Below are 26,417 nucleotides of genomic sequence, written 5' to 3'. Positions count from 1 at the left end.
GAAAGGAAATTAATTATACTAATAATGTGGGTTCCTATGAATTGCCTTATTTTTCCCCCTTCACCTGCCTCAAAACAGTACTTACCCTTTTCAGATACCATCAGATCACCTTATCCTGCATCATTCTTGACCAGCTGCCTTTACAAAAATATAACAATGCCCACAGGAGCCAAAACAACCCCCCACCACCCATATGACTCTCCACTGGTCACACACACTGCTGCTTCCCCATCTGCCCAGTCCAAACACCAAGATCATTCCTCTTCCTGTCTCCTATATGTTCTTGATGTTAGTAGGACCATATCAGTGGAATGTCAACTCAATCCACACAATCTACTTTCACTGAGCACCTCCCCAAGCCTCCTTGTTTGTACACATGACTCTGCTTCATGGCCACAGTTCATTTGGCTCAGAAGTGAACACCTGACCCAAGCTGGCCCAAAACTATGGGACTGAGCCTGGGCAGGCCACTCTCAGCCTATCTAGACTGCTCACCTGAAAGGGAGACATAAGTTGAAGTTCTTGATCTTCAGAAAGTAAATATTCAGACAGGTAAGAACAACATGTAACTCCCAGAAGAATGAGACAGAGAAGCTGCTTGGCCCCTGCCACCATTCTTTTACCAGGTACCAGTCCCTTCTGATTCCGGGCTATCCTCCTTGTGTTTTCATTCTAAAGATACCCCTCTTTCCTGAACATAATTTTCACTCTTCTATCTGAGATAATCTGAACTGGATTTCTGTTATTTACAACCTAAGGAGTACTGAGTAAAACAGTGCCTTTTGTCGGCTTGGGAAATATCTTCAGCTACAATGGTGTTCTTACCTTCTTTGTTTTTCGATACTGCAGCCCCCTCTCTAAGTGTCGGATATCTAGATATTCTGGATTTTGAGTGTTGAGATCAGTAACAATATCTGCCCACCTATAGTGAAAAAGGAAGGATAAAGCACACTTTTCTCTAAGTACAAAATACCACTGTAATGGAACTTTTCACATGAGCAATTTGCTACAATATTACCATAACGATAATTCTTTCATAACAAGATTGTTCCACATCCTAAGCACTAATTCTTTTTTTATGACAAGTCTGCTTAACCAACTATTGCCAAGATTCTCAGTTCAAAAAATGGCTACTTTCATTATGAAATACATATTTATCAACCCGTTAAATGACATCCTGCAGGCTAGAGTAGAAACAGCCCATATTTCCTTTTCAATTAGAGTTGAGTTTTCAAAAGATTTCAAAGTTAACATGTGTTTATTCACAGATAACATGATTGATTGTATAGAAAACACAAAGCAATTGCAAATTACTTTGGATTATAAAACTATTACTGGAATTGTGAGTGAGTCTGATAAAAATGCAAGATTCAAGGCCTATGTAGAAAAATAGATTGCATTTTTGTACACTACCAGAAACTAATTCAGAAGTGAAATTTTTTAAAGGAAGGTGCCAAGAGGTACAAACTTCCAGTTATAGGATAAATAAGTACTAGGGATGTAATATACAACATGGTGATTATAGCGAACACTGCTGTGTGACATACAGGGAAGTTGTTAAGAGAGTAGATCCTAAGAGTGCTCATCACAAGGAGAATTCTTTCGTTAACCTACTGTAGTCATCATTTCACAATATATGTAAATCAAACCATCATGTTCTACACCATTAACTTATATAGCGATATGTGTCAATTATGTCTCAATAAAACTGGAAAACAGACAAATTTTTTATTGCAAATGGTATCGATTTGCAATACCATCAAAAACATAACAAACTTATAGATCTGTACAGCATAATGGCTACAGTTAATACCATATGGTACACTTGAAACTTGCTGAGAGAGCAGATCTTAAGTGTTCTCACCACATATAGGCAGAAAAGGTAACTACGTAAGCTGATAGATATGTTAATTGACACTTGATTGTGGCAACCATTTCACAAAATGTAGATCAAATCAGCACACGGTACACTTTAAATATATACATTGTATTTGTGTATTACAACTCAATAAAGCCAGGAAAATAAAAAAAAAATAAGTAAAAAAAAAAAACAAAATAACAATATCAAATATTGGAGAAGATATAAAGAAAAGCTGGGTTCTCTATACATTGCCTGTAGGAGTATAAAATGGCATAACCCCACTGGAGAACTTTCTCCCAGCTTCATAAATACACAGCTATCCTATAATCAGCAACCCCAATCCTAGATACCTATCCAAGAGGAAGAAAACATATAAACATGTCCTCCAAAAACTTGCACAATAAAATGTGGCAGATCCATACAGCAGAAAATTATTTGGCCATATCAAGGAATGAAGTTCTGGTCTATGCCACAACACAGATGAACACTGAAAACATTACTCTAAGTGAAAAAAGATACAAAAGTCCACATATTGTATGATTCCATTTATAGGAAATGTCCATATCAGGCAAATGCACAGAGATAGAAAGTAGATCAGTGTTGCCAGGGAGTGAGGGGAGGGGGCTGGGGAATGACTGCTAATGGGTATGGGGTTTTAGTTCCTAGAATTAGATCGTGGTGGTTGATGCTCAACTCTGAATATACGAAAATCCACTGAATTGTATACATTTTTAAAAGGGTGAACCTTATGGTATGTGAATTTTATCTCAGTGAAGATGTTACCTAGAAATTTTCTAACGATATAAACATTGGCGTTCCTAATAGCTTTACCCACATAAGACCAAACTCAAAATAATCCAAATGGTCATCAACAGAAAAGTGGATAAAAAATCGTGGTACACTTACACTAGTTAATACCACTCAGCAGTAAAAAAAAAAAAAAAAAAAAAATCATGATATGCATGACAAAGTAGATGAATCTCACAAGGTTACTTAAATGATAGAAGCCAGATAAGAAAGAATATTTTATGACTCCATTTACATGAATTTCAAGAACATGCAAAGCAACCCATCATGACAGAGCAGAGGCTGTCTATGGGGACTGACAGGAAAGGAGAATGAGGGTACTTTCAATACAATGAAAATGTTCCATATCTTGATTGCAGTGATGATTACACAGGTATATTCATTTATCAAACTCCACCTAATTATACAATTAAGATCTGTGCATTTCACTATATGTAAATCTTACCTAAATTAAAGAGAATAAGGGAAGTTAACATACTTTTTACAGTGAATAGCAGGATGTTTTCTACTTGATTCTCCAATTAAGATCCAATACTCTACTTCTTGTGGTGAGAGGGGACCCCTGCTAAATATAAAACAGATTAAAAGTAGGCTTAATAAAGGTCATTCACTCCCTTGAAAGTATTGCTTCCACTATGTTAATAAAAAATATACTAAAGTTATTCAAAGATGACATTCATTAATACTAGCATAGATAATTGGAGTTTAAGCTTGAACAAACTTCTTAAGACCATTAAAGAGAAAGCATAAATAAAACTTAGGTCTTGATCTCAATTATAAAATCTAGGGATAAAAAAAAAAAAGAAAAAAAATGAAATATACCACCTCTTAGAATCTAAAAAAAGAGAAAAAATCCTAGCATCCTACAAGCATTCTTCAGCCACTCCTCTCCTTTCACTGTACATTTAGAAGTTTTCAAAAGGCATCCTAAAAATGAAACCCTAAAGTCAGATGCCTAAATCCCACTCCGGGAAATTCAAGTAGATCTAGAGGGATTTGCACAGTTGTAAAGGCATCTCAAGTGATGCTTAGGTACAGGCAGAGGTGTGGAACTCTCCCCTAATGGGTACAAAGTTGGACTACCTACTTTTTCATGTTTTATGTTTGATAGATGTCTGGAGTAAGGTGAAGCCTCAGGATGAAACCATAGAAGAAACAATATACCTCACCTCCAGAGAGATGAATAAAACATTTTAGGATTCAGAGAGATCAAGTACTTTCCCTCCTGTTCCTCATTCACAAAACTATAATGTCCAGCTTCCTGGTTCTCCCAGATCTCAGGATACTGCCCCAGCATCCCCCAACCCCACAGTGCCTTGAGAGGGACTCATGCTTGCATGGCCTCCAGCCTCAAAGAACCCATCCTATCCCCAGATGAGGAAGCCATGTTCTCCCTGGCTGACCTTCAGCCTTCACCAAAAGAAGAGGGCTGCCCTCTCCTCCTCCTCAATGACCGATGCTACCCACCCAGGAAAACACTGATAAATTCCACATTTTTCACTAGGAGGAAAGAAGATGCTTCTTAATGTGCTCAGTTGGGACAACTTTTTGACACAAGATCCCCTAACTCATTTTCCATGTGAACAATGGATGAAAACACAGTGACATAATACGTGAAGTCCTTTGCAATCATTTTGTAATAAAGGTAAAAGTGGTTTTTCAGATGTCTTTCATTGCACGAGTCTGAACAACAGCATCTAAGTGGATAATGTAAAAGCCCAATTAACCAAATGCAATTCTGCAAAAGAACTAGCTAAATATTTAGAGCATAGACTAACTTGATGCAAATGAAAGAAATAATCAAGGCTTCCAATTTCTGAGTGACTAAATATTTCCTAAATGCTTTCTTTTTTTGGTGAGTTACCCACATAAAATATGGAAATGCTTCTCTCAGTGAGTTATCCACATAAAATATGGAAATCCTTACCTGAATGCTTTATTAGCTTTAACAGGGGTTGCTTCGAAGCCAATTGGACAAAAATAATGATTTTGGCAATGATAGATATAAGCCAGTGATTCATCTTTCAATCCATGAGTTAACTTCGACAAGGCCCCAGAAGCTACACAAAACAAAAGCAAACAAACTGAGGAACCATAAAGCACTGTGGACGCTTTACGCAAATGACTAGCTAAGGACTGAAGGGAAGACATGACTTGGAAGACACTGACATTGCTGGGGGAAAAGGAGATTTATAGATACATAAAAATATGAATAAATGTAGTTTTAGTTTTACCCTTTTGACTGAAATTCAGATAAACTGAATAGGAAACTTAAGACCTGAAATACGTCCTTGCTTACCAAAATCTTCTAATAACACCTACTTGTCTACAGAATTTAATTACCACATAAAACCTAACACCTAGTGTGTACAACAATCGTCTCAACTTTTCTGGTTGTGCACATCTGTCACGGGAAATTTCTGAATCAACATGCCCATGAGAAGCATTTTTGTTTATGGATACTATGGTACTAATAGGACTTTATAGAAGACATACAAAAGGTAGGAATTTTGAAATTAAATTAAAATACTGACAATATAGGGGTGCCTGGGTGGCTCAGTTGGTTACATGTCCGACTTCAGCTCAGGTCATGATCTCACGGTTTATGGGTTCGACCCCCCCCCCCCCCCGGCATCAGGCTCTGTGCAGACAGCTCAGAGCCTGCTTTGGATTCTGTGTCTCCCTCTCTCTCTGCCCCTCCCCCACTCATGCTCGCCTGCTCTCTCTGTCTCTTTCAAAGATGAACAAACTTTAAAAAAATTTTTTTTTTAAATAATGACATTCTATTATGTTCTTCTCATTCCACACTGGTCATCTCACACAGTCCCAGGAATGTATACGTCCCCAGTTTGAAGAGCATTGATGTTGATGGGTAGATAGTACACAGACTCCAAAAATGCAGACTTTCCCCGCTAATACACACTTTAATGTTTCTACAAAAGTTACCCAGACAGGAGGGACAGGTTTCTCAAGCCAAGTAATGAGATAAGAACATCTCTCGGACAGGCTGATCATACCACAGACTCCTTCTTTTATATTTCCCACAGCTATATTAGTTGTGAAGTAATTTCAAAAGTAGTATCATAAGCAATAAGTTTTTACCAGCACTCAATATTTAAAGCCATTGACTGAGGTCTCATTAACATGCATCTCCCGGAAGAAACTAAATTATTCATGAACAAATAGCCCATTAAAACTGGAAAGCCTAAAAATAGGTGAAGTAGATGAAAGCTTGCAATTTGTGGTTTCTCTAATTGACTTTCTGGCCACTGAGATGGTTGGAGACCACTAAAAACAGCAGGTCAATAGCTGTAGCACAGCTAAGAAGGCAGGACCCCACCCTATCCCTGTAGATACACACGATTTGTGGGCTCCATGGAGACAATAACATTTCTGGCTTAAATTCTTTCTCCAAGGCTTCATGTAGGTCTTTCCCATAGATTTTACTTCATGGCCAGAAGCACCAGAACGTACCTGTATGGCAAGGTGATCTTTTCCACTAAAATCTCCATTTCATAATGACAAATGATAAATCTTTCTGCAGATTTTGGTTGACCTCCCCTGACAATTTAAAAACTGACACCCAAGGGCAGCTCTAAATGAAGAACCATCAGAACTAAAATTCAGAAGAGGGTCAGTATGTCACTTCCTTCATTACAGATGGGTTCTAGGATAGTGAGCAAACATAAATGTATGCATTTAGTCTCCTAACGGATTCAATAATTACAAAAGATGGTGACACACATAGTTGGTTTAGAAAAAACTCTTCAAACCTTTCTTAAAATTGTGAAAATGCCCCATAAAAAATTTTCTGAAATGACTAAAAGTTTTAATGAAAAGAATTTTTATTTTAGCTTCTTAATGGCTATCTTTAAGTATTTCACATTATCCTTCTTTAAGTCGAATGTAACACAAAACACCTGTGAACAGTAATGAGTCTAATTTCCTAGAATATATTCAGGATTTCAGAAGCAAATGAGATAACTAAGAAAATTTGCTCTCATTAACCTTCACATCTTTTTGTCCACTGTAAACACTCTTTGACCGTGTCCTCATTTTCTAGAAGACATGAGGTGATTTTTCTTCTGTAGCATAATGGTTATGGGCTTAGTGCTAGCCAGGGATGTTTCTGCTCCTTACCACAAGGTTCTGATTGATTTAGATTAGCAAGTTTTCTCTTAAAGGGCCAGAGAGTAAATATTTGAGGTTTGTGGGTCATGAGCACTACTCATACTACTCAACTCTGCCATTGTAGCATGGAAACAGCCATAGGCAATGTGTAAGCAAATGGATATGGCTGTGTTCCAATCAAACTTTATTTACAAAAAGGACTGTAGTTTGATGACCTCTAATTTAGATCAGTAATTTTCAGACTTTTTTCCATATGGAACCCTGCTGCAAGGAACGTTGACATGGCATGCTAGTGCATAAAAAAAGCCAAAAGCAAGTTGCTGTGGCCAAAAAGGAGGTAGGGAATCTAGATCCCAAGTTCTCCCCCGACCCTGCACCAAGGCACCACCATAGAATTCCCATGGCTCACCTGAGCACAATCTGAAAATCACCATATTTCCTATCAATGGAAGACCCAGCTCTTGAAAAAGAGGTTGGATAATGCCTCTTTAGAAAGACCACAGCAATAGTTCTCAAGCTTGACACACAGGACTTGTTAAACACCTGATGGCTGGTACCCAACCCCAGAGTGTCTGAGCCAGCAGGTCTGGAGCGGGGACCAAGAATTAGTAGGTCTAACAAGTTGCACAGGTGATGCTGATGTTGGCATTCTGAGAACTGGCCTAGAGTTAAAGGAAAATTTCATTTAATTCAATTCAGTAAGCAATTTCTGTGCACCTACTAAGTATACCAGGAACCGCAGGCAAACAAAAGGCAAGTGATACACAGCACCTGAAGCTGCCCTCAGAGGGAAGATAAAACAAGTAACCTTAATAGAGAGTGGGATAAGACAGAGCCACAGAAAAGGGTTGTAATTCAAAGGAGGAAAAGCACATCAGGTTTGAAGAATCAAGAAAGGGGACATTCAAGACAGAACTTCACCAAGTGGTAGGATTTCAGCAATCCGGACAGAGGAACGGGCATGAGGAAAAAACAGGGGAGGGATGTAATTAGGGAACAGCAAGTCATCTACTTTAGAATCTAGGGTGTGATAGCGTAGCAAGGCCTACCGTACAGCACCCCAAGAATTTCAGGACAAGGTCAGAAAAATGTCACCCTCTGAAATAAAAAGACAGTAAATGCAGTATTTACTACATTGAGGTAGTCATCTGAAGACGTAACTTCCAGTCAGGAGAAGACATATCAATGTATTACTCATGGAAACTAAATTCAGAACGATGTTCAGCCTAGACCAGAGAATTTCTAAAAAAATCTGACACTTAAGTAACAAAGCAATCACTTCCAAGTGCAGGACCATGATCTGTATGGCACACAGAAGAAGAAAAGAACTAGGAGAATCAGCTGGCCAGCTGAACGGTGAGGAGATTTCCTGAGCTGCAGACAAGAGAATTCCGGTGCCTTGGTTTATTATATCTCTCACTGTAAGTTAATATATAAACAGTCTGGGTTTTTTTTGTTTCTTTAGCGTGAATTTGTTCTATACAGGTTGATTGATCATCTATAGGAAAACTGTAGAGAAGTCTAGAAGAATACATCAGAATGTATTTTACACGTTCAAAGACAAGAACCAGGGGGTGCCTGGGTGGCTCAGTCCGTTAAGCGTCCAACTTCAGCTCAGGTCATGATCTCACGGTTTGTGAGTTTGAGTCCCAATTCAGGCTCTCTGCCATCAGCACAGAGCCTGCTTTGGATCCTATGTCCCCCTCTCCCCTTTCCCCTTCCCCCGCTTATGTGCACAGGTGCATGCTCTCTCTCGCACTCTCTCAAATAAAGAAACATTTTTAAAAAATCCTCCATTCCTTAAAAAATAAATAAAAACAAGAACCAGATTCTTTAACCCAGCACATAATATCATCCTACAAGACTCTTCCTCCCTTGACATCTTTTAAATACAACTGGTTCAGGGGCACCTGGGTGGCTCAGTCAGTGAAGCATCTGACTTCAGCTCAGGTCCTGATCTCACAGCTTGTGGCTTCAAGCCCTGAATCCAGCTCTGTGCTGACAGCTCAGAGCCTGGAGCCTGCTTCAGATTCTGTGTCTCCCTCTCTCTGCACCTTCCCTGCTCAGGCTGTGTCTCTGTCTCTGTCTTTCTCTCTCTCAGAAACAAACATTTAAAATATTTAAAAAATAATAAATAAATAGATAATAAATACAACTCGTTCATGTAGGACAGCAGTGAAAGGCCAGTCTGCATTGGCTTTGAGTGATGCTAACAATTTTATGCTTTAAGCAAGCACTAGAGAGCTCCTAAAATAGAAGGATCTATTAGCACTACTCTTTGAAAAGATCTACCTGCCACAGTGTCTAATAAGAATTGGAGAAACCAGTGGATGAGGAGAGCAGAATATTAATGCATCATCCAGCCGAGATGTGCTAAGGTTCTGTAGTAAGCTCATAGCAGTGGCCACGGTGAGAGTATCTGTGAGTAATATCGGGATAGAGCAGAGGTAGCTATTCTCTGTTACGCAAAATTAATGAGTTATGATACATACCAGAATAAAGATGACATACATGAACATTAGTATAACTGTTAAGCTAGCTGATTTTTAAAAATTAATCAAGGGGCGCCTGGGTGGCTCAGTCGATTAAGCGTCCTACTCTAGATTTTGGCTCAGGTCATGATCTCACGGTTTGTGAGTTCAAGCCCCATATCAGGCTCTGAACTGACAGCTCAGGGCCTGCTTGGGATTCTCAGTCTCTCTCTCTCTCTCTCTCTCTCTCTCTCTCTCTCTCTTTTCCCTTCCCCTCTGCGTGCTCTCTCTCTCAAAATAAACTTACAAAATAAGATGAATCGAGATTTGCCAGGCATCAATGTTGGTAGCTAAGTGAACCAAGAGTTTTAAGGTATCTGAAGAATAATAATAGTAATATAATGGTAAAACTGAACCACTAGTTTGAACTAGTTGCTGACAACTTACTCAGAGTTTTATTATGAGTAATTACATCTCTGAAAAAAAAATACTTCCCTTCATATCAACAGTTAAATCTGCTAATTGTATCAAAATCCCTGTGTTTTGTTTTTAGTCCATGAGTGAGCTCAGTTTCCACTGACTGAGGGACCGCTGCAAATGAGCAGGTCAGCAAACACTGGGGAGTTACAAAGTCGAAGAAACCTAGAACCAAGGAAAGCAGGCCTAACAGTCGTTACAGGATAACTTAAAAAGAGAATATACATTTCAAAGTATTTTTCAAGTGAACAGCAACCGGTGACAATGGTTTTCACTACTGAACAAATGAGACTACTCAGTCCACTGAGACAAATGAGAAAAGCCAATTTTAGAACTCTTTCTTCCACAAAGAGGGAGAACAGAAAGGTCTTCTGCTTGACACAGAAGCCCCTCCCTCTGACTACAATCAGAAGTTCTAGGGCGGCATGAGCGAGGTCACAGGGCACCACATGTGGACTCAAAGGGCTACCGAAGGCAGTCCTTGCGGTCAAGGAGCTGGACAGACACGTTAAAAAGATGAAACGTAAGGCTGCATATGCCAAATGGCCAATGACAAATGCAAATAATCAGTCCTATAGCAATTAAGAAGTGGCACCTTAAGTGGCAGGGAAAGCTTCAGCAATATAGCAGGGTTTGTACAGGATAACATTGTTGACAAGGAAGACCAGAAAATTCCACGGTGGGAAGCGGATCAATTATCCTTCAGGAAATACACACAGAAAAAGAAATAGTCAGGGAGGCACCCGGGTGGCTCAGTCAGTTGAGCGTCCAACTCTTGATTTCAGCTCAGGTCATGATCTCATGGTTTGTGAGATGAGTCCTGCGATGTTAGCATAGAGCCTGCTTAGGATTCTCTCTCTCTCTACCTTTCTCTCTCTCAAAATAAATAAATAAACTTTATTTTAAAAAAAGAAAAAGAGGGGTGCCTGGGTGGCTCAGTCAGTTAAGCGTCAATTCTTGATATTGGCTCAGGTCATGATACCACAGTTCATGGGTTCGAGCCCCACAATGGGCTCTGCACTGACAGTGTGGAGCCTGCTTGGGATTCTCTCTCTCCCTCTCTCTCTGCCCTTTCTCTCTCCCTCTCTCTTGCTTGCCCTTTCTCTCTCTCTCTCTCTCTCTCTCTCTCTCTCTCTCAAAATGAATAAATAAACATTAAAAAAAATTTAATAAAAAATTAAAAAAAGAAAAAGAAATAGGAGTTGAGTATTGTGATAGGGAACATGAAAATAGAAATAAAACCGTGAAAATATATGATTAAAATTCATTTGAAGAAATGGTAGCAATCCTACTCCCCATGCCAAGAAAAAGGGGTTGGGTCAGGGGAATAGGTGAATAGGTAGTTTATAACACTCCTCAGTGAAAAAGACTTCGTGTACGTTGGAGGAAGTTTAAACATACGGGTAAAAATGTCTGTAGAGCCCAGTGCCACACAGCCTAGATTATTAGGGGCGCTGGTTAATCTACACATTGAATCATTAAATTAAAAAAGTCATAAAGGACCCAAGAAATAAAATAAATAAAATAAATAAGATACAAACCCTCAAAAATCTGCAAATGAGAGTTTCTAATAAAAGTATGGCATAAAATCTTAAAGCTGGACAGGACATTTGGACAAAAATTGCTTAAAATTCCAGAAGAGTGGTTCCTAAACCAACTGTCTCCGGGGCCCTATTAGTATTTTCTTACATTCCATTAATAAATAACGACGTTTCTTAATTTGGGAATTTGATTAAATTTACATAACTGACGTTTCTGCTATACTCAGATTTTCTTTGATATCATATTCTTTCTGATATCACATTTCTTTCATATTATAATTCCTCTGAGTCTTCGTGATTCCCTTGATTTGCTTTAGTTTTATTGACCTTTCTCTGCATAGAACCTGCCTCTCTATCTAGATGCTTGCTGATATTCATACAACAAAAATCCACAAACTTCTCTGATGAAATCCTCTTCTGATCCATAGGCAATAAGCAAGAAAAGAAATCCTGAGTCTCAGGCTGGTGTCTCCCGGGCCCCTCCTCATAATGCAGTCTTGGGACACCACCCTGAGAACTGTGTTATGGTATTTTCCATTGTCTCAGACACATATGTGTGACATCCTCTCCATCAATTATTCCTTTATTTATAGAAAAGGTCTGCCAATCGCTGCTCTAGGTTAATGATTCACAGTGCGGACACATCCAAGTGGTTACACAAGACCTCTTGGGGCACAGAAACAAAATACTAGAACATTTACTTCTGTTTGTTGTCATACTTAGAAAAACTAAGCTCTACTAATATCTACTCTATGGATTGAGCATGCATGTCGCAAAAGGCCACATGTCACACACGTGCAGTCCCTAGAGAAGAGTCAGAGTCCCACAGAAGAGGTGCTGGCTTACATCAGTAATTACTGCTTAATGAATAGAATCATTATTATACTTTGTAATAATGAGAAAATGACTGTTCAAGTCTTTTGGGCCAGGAAACGATTCTACTTATTTTGCGAAAATAAACATAAAGGTCTTAAGGCCAAATTATCCATTTTCCTTCACAAAAAGTCAAACGTCCCAAACCCACTTATTTGATGACAATGACACTCCAGTAACACTGATGTCAATTACAGTCATCATGGCAGATGCTTTTAAAATATATATATTTTTTTTTTCGGGGTGCCCTGGGCAGCTTAGTTGGTTAAGCATTCAACTCTTGATTTTGGCTCAGGTCATGGTCTCACAGTTGCATGAGTTTGAGCCCCACATCGGGCTCTGCGCACTGACCACGTGGGGCCTGCTTGGGATTCTCCCTCTCTCCCTCTCTCTCTACCCCTTCCCTGCTCGTGCTTTCTGTCTCTCTCTAAATAAATAAATAAACTTAAAAAAAACCAAACATTTACTTATTTATTTTTAAGGGAGAGAGAGAGAGAGAGCACTCAAGCGGGGGAGGGTGGAGAGAGAGGAGGACAGAGGATCCAAGCAGGCTCCTGCTGACAGCAGAGAGCCTGGTGCAGACACAAAGCTCAAACTGGTGAACCCTGAGATCATTGACCTGAGCTGAAGTTGGATGCTTAATCGACTGAGCCACCCAGCTGCCCCTGACAGATACTTTTCTTAAAAAGAAAAAAATGTAACAATCTAAAAATCAAACAAAACCCCTGTGCTAAGGAGAAATAGAGCATTTGGGAGAAAAAATGTTCAGTAACATTTCTATTGGTATATAATTTTGTTGGTGAAAATGAGGTATGTTAATTATAAAAAATACTAGCCATATAATAGCTCTAAAATGTGCGAGGACCGTTAAAAGCAGCCAACACTAGGACCCACAGAGCAAGTGGTTAGGTTTGAGATCTGCAACCAGGAGACCTGATCTGACACCTAAAAATATCACTCACTAGTTGTGTAACTCTGTTCAGTTTATTGAACTTTCTGCACATCTCAGTTTCCTCATCAGTAAAGGGGGGAATGACACATCTGTGCAGGACTGATATGGAATTAATGCAAGTAAATCAGTACAGTGCCTAGCACAACTAAATTCCCACTAAAAGATGGTTTTACTACTATAAAGCCAATGCTTAAAAACTAAGAAATAATAATATATAGTAAAATGTATCAAAAATTCCCTTCATTTCAATGAAATTACCCTCGAAAGTTTACACCATATGGGCAAGGTGACAGTGGTCAATGTGATATACCATATGATCATGGCCATGATAAACATCTTTTTTTACAGGCTGATATTATAAGCTATCAACACCATAAACTAAAGTACAGACCTGGCAAGGGTAAAAATCTAGAACCAACATAATTAATATTATTTTCCTTTAACTTGAAAAGATAAGGTATAAGGTGTCTCTTTCCTAGAACAAAAAATATATACATTCTTAGGAAATGTGTCATCTGGCTAATAAGGAGAAATTACTAAATATTAGTAAAAAGTACATTAGGGAACACCAGGGTTACCAAAGATGTTCCTTACTTGTCAGTGCTGATGTGGCTCAGTCAGTTAAGGATCTGACTTTGGCTCAGGTCTTGATCTCATGGTTCATGAGTTCAAGCCCCACATTGGGCTCTCTGCTATCAGGACAGAGCCTGCCTTGGTTCCTCATGCTCTCTCTGTCTCTCAAAAAAAAACATTTTTTTTTTCAAGTTCAAAATTAAGCCAATAATCTAAATGATATGGAAAACTCTCTATATATCCATAACCAGTACTACTCCTGGTTAAACAGTGCTTGGTTTAGTTACTATATGCATATCGATGAATAAATCTGGCTTTAAGGAACAGATGTTGATCAGAATACATAAATTAATCACAGAAATAAGATAATATCCATGGTATATTGTTGTCTAAATAATTCTGAGTTTAGGACTGTTTCATACAACTAAACATACATAAATGTGAAAATAAACACAAATATATAAAATACAAAGTTTTTAAGCTGATACATCATTTTATCTTCCCTGTGATACATATACCCTACATCACCCTGCCAATGACATTACAAAAACACTGGTTAAAATATTGAAAAGATCGTTAAAATACGTAACTGATGCACTTCCAGAGATTAAAAAAGAGATAAAAATAGATCTTAAGAAGGCTTTTGTCCTGAGGGTTTCTGCTAAGCCCCATAAAATTTAAGGTACTTCAATGGGTGCAGGAAGGATGCAGGAAGTAAGCCTGGGGTTGCCCAGGATGGAGAGGGAAGGAAACCAGAATATGTCACCCAAAATATGCCTCTTTGACATAAAAATTATTTTGAGCTGAAGGCAATTAAGAAGCCACAAATGCAGGAAAAGCTCTCTCAACCCTCCCCCTCCCAACCTAAAGGCAGGATGTAAATTTTTCTTTTACTGGAGACAGACTCTTAGCCCAGAGATGGCACCAGAGGAATCTGCAAGCAAATCTTACTCCATTAGTGCCTTCCCAAAAATGTAACCTTCCCACAGTCTGCTGTCCTGGCACACTGAAAATGGCTTCCCTTTGTCCTGTCACTTCTTTACAAAGGTAATTGTTCTTTGTTGCAGAGGGTAAGTAAGCTGTCCTAAGCCACCACGCTGAGTTACTTTTCAGTGAAGTTTCTCCCACCTCAAGTTGTGCTGTAAGCATTCATAAACTGGCTTTCTCTTGTTAATCTGTCAAATATAACTAGCATATAACTAAACAATCCTTAAAATCAATTACTCTTGGGGCACCTGGGTGGCTCAGTTAAGCATCCGACTTCAGCTCAGGTCATGATCTCGCGGTCCGTGAGTTCGAGCCCTGCGTCAGGCTCTGGGCTGACGGCTCAGAGCCTGGAGCCTGATTCTGATTCTGTGTCTCCCTCTCTCTCTGCCCCTCCCCCGTACATGCTCTGTCTCTCTCTGTCTCAAAAATAAATAAAACGTTAAAAAAAAAATCAATTACTCTGTGATAGCCAAGACTATTCTATCATGGAACTTTGTCACTTTCAAAGTCCATTGTCCTGTTATTAGATGTTATTATGTAGGCCTAACATCAAATATTCTACAATCTTGGCATTCTTTTTTAGGAAGAGGAGCTACAAATTCCATGTTTCTTCCTGAAAGAGTTTTACCAGCATGCGTGCACGCGCACACACACACACACACCCCACAGGCCCAAATAATACAAATAATGTGTTGAAACAGTGTTTAGGACATGTTTCAAAACTCTAAAAGTTCTACATGCAAAGAGGAGGACAATTAAAAATATTCACCAGTATATGGGAAAGCACCCTACAGATTTCTATTACAATTTCCCCCTTGGATAAAGACATATAGAAGTAAAGACCGTGTTCAGGGTTTACAGAACGCCCCATTAATCAAATCAGCCAATCTTTGTGACGGATCCTAAAGTGTGTGTGTGTGTGTGTGTGTGTGTGTGTGTGTGTGTGTGTGTGTGTAAAAATCTTCCATGTGTTTACCTACCAGTTTCTCCGGCTGTTTTATTCTTCCCATGAGGCTTATATAGAACGTACGAGCATCCTTTTACGTGAAAGTGGTCATTAATTTGTCTAAACCATCTGCAAATGACAAGAAAATGTGCTCATAGCAATATTTCCATAGCACAGATAACATCAATGCCATTCCAGAGAAATTCGGGCAGCACCCAAGTTGGGCATATCCATAGCAGTTGGGGCCCAGCAGCTGGAAACCTGGTCCACAATCCCCTTCTACAGCACTGCTATTTCACAGAACTAGAAATAAGGTATTGTCTGTAAGGGAGGACTTCATACCTCATAAGTGTTGTATTTCCAGTGAAAGGGCCGAACCTAATATCTTCAAATGGAGGTTGAAAGCCCAAAATATGTAAAGCTTCTTCTTGGGTAACAGGTGGCAGACTAGAAAAGAAACATTGCCTTTCATTTTACAGTTCCAGTCGCATGCAAATGATAACCTGTCTCAACGTTCATATGTCCATCTGATTTGGTTTTTGTTTTGTTGTTATTTTTTTTTCTTCTTCTTCTTTTTTTTTTTTTTAATTTACACCTGAGTTAGCATAGAGTGCAACAATGATTTCAGGAGTAGGTTCCAGGGATTCATCCCTATGTGTAACACCCAGTGCTCATCCCAACAACTGTCCTGCATCTGATTTGTAAACAATTTTACTAATACAGGTGACCTTTGAACGATGTGGGTTTAAACTGTGCACTTACACACAGATTTTTTCTTTATAAATTCAGTGCAGAACTATAAATGTATTTTCTCTTTCTTAATGAATTTCTTAGTAACATCTTTGTTCTCTAGCTTACTTCATTGTAAAAATACAGCATATAATACATACAAAATACTACATACAAAATATGTGTTCATCTAGTTTACTTTATTGGTAAGGTTTCTGGTCAACGGTAGACTGTTACTAGTTAAGTTTTGGGGGAGTCAAAAATAATATGTGGATTTTAGACTGCCCTAACCCCTGCATTGTTTAAGGGTCAACTGCATTTTTAATGTTTATTTTGTCACAATAATGCATACTTACTTTTTTTTAATTTTTTTTTAACGTTTATTCATTTTTGAGAGACAGAGAGAGACAGAGCATGAGCGGGAAGGGGCAGAGAGAGGGAGACATATCTGAAACAGGCTCCAGGCTCTGAGCTGACAGCACAGAGCCTGACGTGGGGCTCGAACTCACAAAATTGCGAGATCCTGACCTGAGCCGAAGTCAGACGTTCAACCGACTGAACCACCCAGGCGCCCCAATAATGCATACTTATTATTTTCAGCTAAAGGCTTATAAAAAATAGCAATTTTCTTCTCGATTTATGAAAAATCTATTTTTAAAAATGTCCAATTACAGGAGTGCCTGGGTAGCTCAGTTGGTTGAGTATCTGGCTCAGGTCATGATCTCAGAGTCATAGGATCAAGCCCTGCGTGGTGCCTGCTTAAGATTCTCTCTCTCTCTCTCTCTCTCTCTCTCTCTCTCTCTCTCCCTCCCTCCCTCCCTCCCTCTGCCCCTCACCCCACTCTAAAAATAATAAAAATAAAATATTTAAAAAGAAATCTTCAATGACAGAAAAAGTAACACAAAGTAACTTTGGAATTTGGAGTTTAGGGATACCACTAAATTAACATACTTACTTTCCAGCTCCTATTGTGCTGTACAAGAAATTCCAACAAGAAATTAATGAGGAGATGCCACAAGAAGTCTTATATTGCGGTCGGCTTATGCAGTACCTGAGAAAACAAAACGTTGCTTTCTTCACTTGAATGAATACAAAATATGCATATAGAAATATAACACTCATGGCAACTAAATGTGTTAACATAATGAAAACTTCTCTCATTAAAGCCAAGGTAAAATCTTTACTCCCTTAAAATATTTTTGTATTTATTAAACATATCAGAAATGCATGCACAGCAACAATAAACCATCCAGTTTAATAAAGTTAGCTAAGTTTAACCACTAATTAAAGTAGATGTTCTCCAAACCAATGGAAAAAAATGATATATAAATGCAGATACCAACTACTAAAATTTCAGCATAAGTTACTAGTTGAGCTGCATACATGATTATTTGCAACTTCAAAAATACTGGAAAAATGAAACAAAGCATTGTCCCCATGTATCAACTTTTCAGAGATTTTTCAACTCAGACTACAAAACATCAATTTATCACCCACTGTGTCCAACTAAAACCAGCAGCTCCATTGTCACAGAGAATTTTTTCTTTTTAGAATTTTATTTTTTAATTTTATTTATTTATTTATTTATTTTTTATTTATTTTTTTTTTTTTTTTTTGAGAGAGAGCACGAGCTGGGGAGAGGCACAGAGAGACGAAGGCAGAGGATCAGAAGCAGACTCCACACTGACAGCAGAGAGCAGATGCAGGGCTTGAACTCACGAGCCGTGAGATCATGACCTGAGCCAAAGTCCAATGCTTAACCGACTAAGCCAGCCAGGTACCCCGTTATCACAGAGAATTTTAAAATGTAGCACAAAATCCTTCCATAGCACAATTTCATTGCACTGACTAATCCAGACAATTTTCCAGTCATGTGTCAAGAGAAGTGACCACAGCTAACATGAACAGAGGAGAAAAGAAGCAGACTATTCAATTTAAAAAAAAAAAAAGAAAGAAAGAAATAGTGGGGCACCTGGTGGCTCAGTCGACTAAGCATTTGACTTCAGCTCAGGTCATGGTCTCACAGCTTGTGGGTTTGAGCCCTGCATCAAGCTCTGTGTTGAGAGTTTAGAGCCTGGAGCCTGCTTCAGATTCTGTGTCTCCCTCTCTCTCTCTCTTGCCCTCCCCGGTCATGCTCTGTCTCTGTGTCTCTCAAAAATAAATAAGCATTAAAAAATTAAAAAAAAAAAATAGTATTGGGTTTCAAATTATTTCCCTAACTGCTTGCTTTCTTTCTTTTTTTTTTTTTTTTTTTTTTTTTTTTTTTTTTTTAAGTAATCTCTATACCCTTGAAGCTCAAACCCACAACCCTGAGATCAAGAGTCACAGGTTCTACTGACTAAGCCAGCCAGGCGCCTCTCCCAACTACTTTCTAATGAAGGTGCAAAACAAAAAGGAGAAACAAGATTTATCATCACTAAACACAGTTTTAGTATTACCTTACAATTAATTACAAAAAGAGGGGTGCCTGGGTGGCTCAGTTGTTGAAGCATCTGACTCTTGATTTCGGCTCAGGTCATGATCTCACGGTTGTGAGACTGTGCTCCTCCTTGGGCTCTGAGCTGAGTGAGGGGCCTGCCTGGGACTCTCTCCCTCTCTCTCTGCCCCTCCCCATGCTTGTGCATATGCTCAAGGGTGCATATGCGCTCTCTCTCTCTCTCTGTCTCGAAATAAATAAAAATATTTTAAAAATTAATTACAAAAAGAAAAATTGCAAGTGTACGTTTATTTGTATATGTGCATATAATATGCATAATGCACATACATAAGTCAACAATGACCCTTGTATCTACAGGCTTAAGATACAAAAGATGATTATGGTTACTAAACTATACGGTTATTATATAGCCACATAATACAGGGATTGTTATGGATTGAACTGCACCCACCTAAAAAAGATACACTGAAGTCCATGGGGCACCTGGGTGGCTCAGGCAGTTAAGAATCCAACTCTTGATTTTGGCTCAGGTCATTATCTCATGGTTTGTGAGACTGAGCCCCACATTGGGCTCTGCACTGACAGCATGCAGCCTGCTTGGGATTCTCTCTCCCTTTCTCTCTGCCCCTCACCCACTTGCAAGCACGTGCTCTCTGTCTCTTCTCTCTCTCTCTCTCTCTCTCTCTCTCTCTCTCTCTCTCTCTCTCAAAATAAATAAATAGGGGCACCTGGGTGGCTCAGTTGATTGAGCATCTGACTTCGGCTCAGGTCATGATCTCACGGCCCATGGGTTCGAGCCCCGCATCGGGCTCTGTGCTGACAGCTCGGAGCCTGGATCCTGCTTTGGATTCTGTGTCTCCCTCCCACTCTTCCCACCCCCCTCCCCCCACCACTCATACTCTGTCTCTATCTCAAAAATAAATAAACATTAACAAGTTTAAAAATAAATAAACAAACTTTTTTTGTTAATTAAAAAAAGATACGTTGAAGACCTAACCACAGGTACCTATGAATACAATCTAATTTGGAAATAAGGTCTTCACAGATAAAATCAAGTTAAGATGAAGTCATACTTGAGTAAGTGTGGGCTCTTAATCCAAGATGGCTGGTGTCCTTATAAAAAAGAAAAAAGGGACATGCAGAGAGGAGAGTGCCGTGTGAAGACCCAAACACATGAAGGGAAAACTCAGAGACAGAAGTGTCGCAGCAGCAAGCCTAGGAATACCAAGGACCGCCAACAAGGCACCAGAAGCTAGGATGAAGCAGAGTCTAGCCGTCGGATTTCAGAGGGAATGTGGCCCTCCCAACAGCTTGGGCTCTGACTCCCGACCTCCAGAACTATGAGCCAGTTCCTGTTGATTTAATCCAGCCAGTTTATGGCACTTTGTTATGGTAGCTCTAGGAAACTCATATGCTAATCATCATCCAGGAAACACTACAAACTGCTTTACATCCACAAAAGCAAAAAACCCTGAACACATTATGAATGGTTTTGTTTATAGCTATTTGCAAGGCTGTTTAAAAAAGAACTCCTCCCACAGAAATGACCCTGACTTGAGAAAGTGTTGGCGTTACAGGGCTCTCATATTTCACACTCAGAAGCTAACTTCCATAAGAGCTCATGTATTCATAGCTACCACCTACATTCTGTTCTGCAACTAAATTTCCAACAAATGGACTTAGCAGTCACCATGACTTGTTTCCTGATGCTCTTCCATTCCTTATTTTTTCTCACCAGATATCTTGGGTGGTTGACATTCCTTGTTGAGTGGCTAAGAGCTCATGGCCATTGCAGTCACTCAATTCTTGCATGACTGGGAGTCTGTTGCTTCCATACTTGAATGACAACATAAATAGGACACTTGGGTGACTTTTTCTGTCCTGAGAAACATGATTCCACTGTAGCCTGATAGCTAGTACTGCCATGATGTGAAGACTGAGACCAAAGGGGTAATTTCCCTTTGTACTGGTTTTGCACTGCAGACCCATGACTCCTTTTGCTTGAACTCTAGTAACTCCACCAGAACATGCCTTGGTGCTGATCAATCTGTATCGGTTTTCCTTTCCTGGGACACAGTTTGCACTTTTATATCTGTAGACTCTAGCTTTTCCTTCTTTTGGGAACGTTCCTTCCAATTGTGTCTTTCAATATTTTTTTTTTTTTCTATTTGTTCTGATCTCTTTCTCAGGAATACCAGTTACTGATATTTGGAGCCTCTGTCTGTTACCCATATCTATCTGTTGTTGTTGTTGCTGTTTTTAACAATTTTATTTTTAAGTAATATCTACAGCCAATGTGAGGCTCAAACTCATAACCCCAAGATCAAGATTCATATGCTCTACCTACTGAGCCAGTCAGGCGCCCCAATATTTATCTGTCCTTTAATCCTTTTTATATCTTTGTTATTTTCCATTTGGGTTTTGTGCAATTTCCTCACACTGACTCACCATTGACTTAATTATGTTTTTCACTGGGTTGGGTTTTTTTTTTCCTGCTTCTAATGTGGTTTTCACCTGTGCAATGACTTTGTCCTCCACTTCTTTCTGTGGGTCTGCCAATTATTTCCCCTTCTGTAGTCATATAATCTCTTCTTTGACTTCATTTTGAAAAATTGTATGAATTATAACTTTTTTGATATAAAGGGCTTATTGTCAATTTTAACTTTATTTCCTTGAATAACTCTTCCAAAGATGTATATGCCTTCCACAGTTGCCCGTTTTTATTTGCAATTTTTATACACATATATCAAGTTGCTTCCTCTGTCTTTCCTCATCCTTGAATAGAGCCGATTATCACTGAAGAGCTGTTTGCTGTCTTCAACACCCCATCATCAAATTTGTCAAGTCTGCCCCTCATTTTTGTTTTGTTTTTTTTTTATAATTTTGGTAAAGACACATAACATGAAATATACCATCTTAACCAGTTTTTAAGGGTACAGTTGAGTCATGTTAACTATATTCAGTGTTGTGAAAGAGATCTCTAGAATGTCTCCATCTTGCAAGACTGAAACTCTACACCCACTGGACAACACCTTTTTCCCCCCTCCCCCCAGCCTGTGACAAACACCATTCTACTTTCTGCTTTTATGAGTTTGACTACTTTATACTTCATATAAATGGAATCATACAGTATTTCTCTTTTTGTCACTGGTGACCACCATTATACATTCTTTCTCTTTCATTTTGACAACTCTTAAGTACCTCTTACAAATAGAATCACACATTATTAGCCATTTTGTGTCTGGCTTATTTCACCTAGCATAATGTCCTCAAAGTTCATCCATGTTGTACCGTGTGTCAGAATTCCTTTTATTTTAAGGCTGAATTAATATTCCATTGTGTGTATATACCACATTTTCTTTATTCCTTCAACTATCAATGGACACTTGGGCTGTTTCCCCTTCCCAGCTATTGTGAATAATGCTGCAATGAACACAGTATGCAAATATCTCTTCAAGATCCTGCTTTCAATTCTTTTGGATATATACCCAGAAGTGGGATTACAGGATCATATGGTATCTTAGCTCAGGCTGCTATAACAAATTATGACAGACTTAGTGGCTTCAACAACAAACAATTATTTATTTCCTATAGTTCTAGAAGCTAAGAAGTCCAAAACTGAGGTGCCAACGAATCTAATGTCTGGGGAGAAACTGCATATGGCCATCCTCTCATTGTGTCCTCACACAATGGAGCAGAGACAGAGGAGGAAGCAATCTCCCACTTCCTGTCCTTTACAAGGTACAAATCCCATTCATGGGGGCTCCCCCTTCATGACCCAATCACCTCCCAAAGACCCCATCTCTTAATACCGTCACATTGGGGGTTAGGATTCCAATATATGAATTGGGGGGAGACACAAACATTCAGCCACAACACACATTCTATTTTTAACTTTTCAAGAAACTTCCACACTATTTTCCATAGGGGCTGTACTATTTTAGATTTTTATATTCCTACCGACAGCACACAAAAGTTCTGATTTCTCCACATTCTTGCCAACAATTATTATTTTCTGGCTTTTTTCATAGTGGCCATCCTACTGGGTGTGAGGAAATACCATATTGCAATTTTGATTTGCCATTTCTCTGACAATGGTGTTGAGCATCTTTTTGTATGCTTGCTGTCCATTTGCATATTCTTTGGAAAAATGTCTGTTCAAGTCCTTTGCCCATGTTTTAATTGGGTTCTTTGGTATTTTTGTTGTTGAATTGTAGGAGTCCTTTACATATTCTGGATATTAACCCCTTATCAGATGTATGATCTGCAAAATATTTTCTCCCATTCTGTAGGATGCCTTTTCACTTTGATGGTTTTCTTTGATGCACAGAAGTTTTAAGGTTTGATATGATTCTATTTGTCTATTTTTGCTTTTGTTACCTGTGCTTTTGGTGTCATATCTCAGATATCGTTGTTAAATTCAATGTCATGAAATTTCCCCCTAAGTTTTCTTCTAGTTTCATAGTTTTAGGTCTTTACATTTATGTCTTTAATCTATTTTGAGTTAATTTTTGATAAGCAGGGTCAAGTTCATTCTTTTGCAGGTGGATATCCACTTTTCCCAGCACCATTTGCTGAAGAGACTGTCCTTTCTCTATTCCGTGGGCTTGGCACCCTTACGGAAGATTGTTTGCCCATGTACATGAGTGTTTCTCTCTGGGCTTTCTATTCTGACCCATTTGTCTACATATCTGTCTTTATGCCAGGATCACACTGTTTTGATTATGTAGCTCTGGGAGGTTTTGAAATCAGGAAGTGGGTGGCCTACGTTCCACTCTTGCCATCACTACCTTCCCAGCAATTCACTAGAGGCACTGTCCTTAGCTAGAAATTAGGAAGTAAAATAATCCAGTAGCGATCAGAGGAGCAGGATGTCTCCTTCCACAACCCCTACCTGCATTTCTGTAGTGCTGAACTGGATCTCCATCAAGAACTCTGATGTTCCTCCCCTGGTGCAGTGGCTCACACCCCTAGATCTAACCAAAGGGTCACCGGATGGTTTCAGGACTGCCACATGAACTTTAGGGAAACCTGTACCATTTGAGGCTAATAGTAGTCTTTGCAGTTCTTGGTGTCATCTCCCTGTTGGTCCAGAGTGCAGAGGATTTGAGAAGCATGTATTAGAGACTATGGTTTGGGGATATTGTTAATTCTTTGTTTCAGGGAAGATAAGAGTTTTCCCCTATTTTTTATTTTCTTGTTATTGTTTCCATGGGTTTGAGGCATAGAGGCCAAGGGCAGGCCACCCCAAGATGGGTCGCTTTGGCATGAACATTATTTTGAGCTGAAAGCAATCCAAACCCAGCAGATTCAGAAAAAGCTCATTATCCAGCCCCGCCCCCCCCCCCCCATCAACTGCCTGCTTTACCAGGAAGAGAGCTATTAACCAGAGACTCCCCTTTACCTGAGAAACTTATCTGCATAATAGGGTAATTTTTGTTTTTCAAAACATCTCCTTTCATCTCCCTACTAATAGCCTTCCTCCTCTTATCCACAGACTCCTACCCCTCTCCTTAGCTCACATAACCTTCATGTTACCTCAATGTCTTTAGAATTTCAATGTCTGTGTGAATTCCCTGTACATACGCTGAGTTTCTCCTGTTAATCTGTCTCATGTCAATTTGATTCTAAGTCCATCTAGAAGAGCCTTGAAGAGCAGAGGAAAGCTACCTCCCCAATAGAGAGAAGGAATGGAGTAAACAGACCTTATTCTGTCATATTTAAATCTCCAACTTCTATCCAAAACACCTCTTCACAAAGTCTTAGGGTCACTCCTAGACACCCTTAAGATTTTCCATATTTCTTCATCAGTCCAAACTTGTTTACTGGTCTTGTTCATGACCAGCCTAAAACTTTTACTGACTTTCTACTATCTCCTACGGGTGTTTCCATTCCAACCGTACTCTTGTAATATCTTCAGTGGGAAATGAGTTTGTCATCCTAACAGTGTTTCCCCTCAGGTTATTTCTCCCATCTATCCTTCCTCATCCAAGCCTTATGGTTTCACATGTTATACTATTAAAATACAATTACCCAAATTAGTTGTTAAAACAAATCTTAGGTCTAAGGGATTAGAAGCAAAAATGGGCAAAGGCTTTCTCCAAAGAAACTAAAATTACTGTTTTTGATTCTAATGCCTCTTCTCCAATACAATCTACATCCTGATTACTACCAATTAATCTTTTAAAATACCTTTTTGTTAAGAAATCATCAATGGCTTCTCTCTATGTCAGGAACAACAACAAAAAAAATCTAAATCCTTAGCCTGGTGTCCAAGATACAGATCATGACAGGTTACAAAGAAAGAATGTGAACTTTGGAGTCTGGCTCTCTTCAGTTTTAATACAAGATCTGCTTCTTCACCGTGTGATGTTAGGTAAGCTTCTTAGCTTCTGAACTTCACCCCAGACAAGCCTGTCTAATCTTCATTACCAATACGCAAGACACTCTCCTCCCATCCATGCAAAGACCTTTGGACCCTCCTCCATACCTCTCTTAAGACCCAGCTCCTCAGTGAAGCCTTTTGATGATCATTATTTCCTCTCATGTTGTAGTTTATTCATACCCATCTTGTCTGAATATTCATACCCATCTTTGTCTGAAACCTGTCTGAGATATTTTATATTTCTCTGCTTAGTCCCCATTTCTCACCTACATTTTAAATCTGAGAAAACAAACACCATGTTTTGTGTATCTCTGTATTCTCGGCCACAGTAAAGGGTCCAATATTTATTAAATAGGTGATAAAATCTAACATTTTTTAAACCTCACACAAATAATTTTTAAAATCTCAACCCATAGGAGCACCTGGGTGGCTCAGTTGGTTAAGCCTCTGACTTCGGCTCAGGTCATAATCTCACGGTTTGTGAGTTCAAGCCCTGCGTCAGGCTCTGTGCTGACAGCTCAGAGCCTGGCCTGAGCCTGCTTCAGATTCTGTGTCTCCCTCTCCCTCTGCCCCTCCCCTGCTCAGGCTCTGACTCTCTCTTTCAATAATAAATAAATGGTAAAAAAAAAATTTTTTTTAATCTCAAATCATAGACTAGTAATATCTAAAAGCCATCATTAATTAAACATTTTTTTCTTTCAAATAGGAACTGTATTCCAAGGTAACCAAACAGCCACAGTTGATGAGTGAAAGCTCTTCTTATTGGAAGAAGATCACTAACTAATAAAGGGAGAAGATATAAAAGAAATTTGAAATATCACCATTTTCTAGCAAGGATTCAGGTAACAATCATCAATGGGTTTGGCTAAAACCACTAGGTGAAAAGTTAATGGGGACAGGATATTAGCCTGATGCCACTGTCCCCCGTCCCCCCCCCCCCCCCCACTGATTATGTGATGGTTGCAGAAAGGAAGAAAAAAGAACTTGACAATGTGGGCTGACGCTGTCACCGCCTAAATCCAATAATCAGTCTTAGAATCTAGTACGGGACGACCAGATACTATGCATCCCCTGATGTGATGCAGTATGAAGAACAAAGGGTCACCGAGGCAGTACTGTTGCCTAAAATGTTCAATCAGAATCTAAACCAAGTCTGTATGTCTAACTTCCAGCTGTCAGGAAATACTGTGGCTATAGAAATAATTTAGACAACAGGGGGGAAATATCAGACAAATCCAGAAGGTAGG

General features: G+C 39.2%; 1 protein-coding gene across 2 annotated transcripts in view; it reads right to left on the bottom strand.

Annotated features, from left to right (window-relative positions):
- Window positions 1-26,417, bottom strand: part of LOC122484740 (basic immunoglobulin-like variable motif-containing protein) — a 76,382-nt gene that overhangs the window by 36,402 nt on the left and 13,563 nt on the right. For both annotated transcript variants that reach the window (XM_043582693.1, XM_043582698.1), the window contains exons 4-9: window positions 17,304-17,399; window positions 15,962-16,066; window positions 15,654-15,748; window positions 4,596-4,728; window positions 3,147-3,233; window positions 826-922 (exon numbers count right to left, since the gene is read on the bottom strand). In XM_043582693.1, coding sequence (XP_043438628.1) covers window positions 826-922; window positions 3,147-3,233; window positions 4,596-4,728; window positions 15,654-15,748; window positions 15,962-16,066; window positions 17,304-17,399 — 613 coding nt within the window. The remainder of the gene's footprint in view (window positions 1-825; window positions 923-3,146; window positions 3,234-4,595; window positions 4,729-15,653; window positions 15,749-15,961; window positions 16,067-17,303; window positions 17,400-26,417) is intronic.

The sequence above is a fragment of the Prionailurus bengalensis genome, chromosome A1, assembly GCF_016509475.1.
Source record: "Prionailurus bengalensis isolate Pbe53 chromosome A1, Fcat_Pben_1.1_paternal_pri, whole genome shotgun sequence".
Classification (NCBI taxonomy): Eukaryota; Metazoa; Chordata; class Mammalia; order Carnivora; family Felidae; genus Prionailurus; species Prionailurus bengalensis.
Note: the sequence above shows the minus strand (reverse complement) of the source record. Positions and strands in the feature narration are given on the sequence as shown.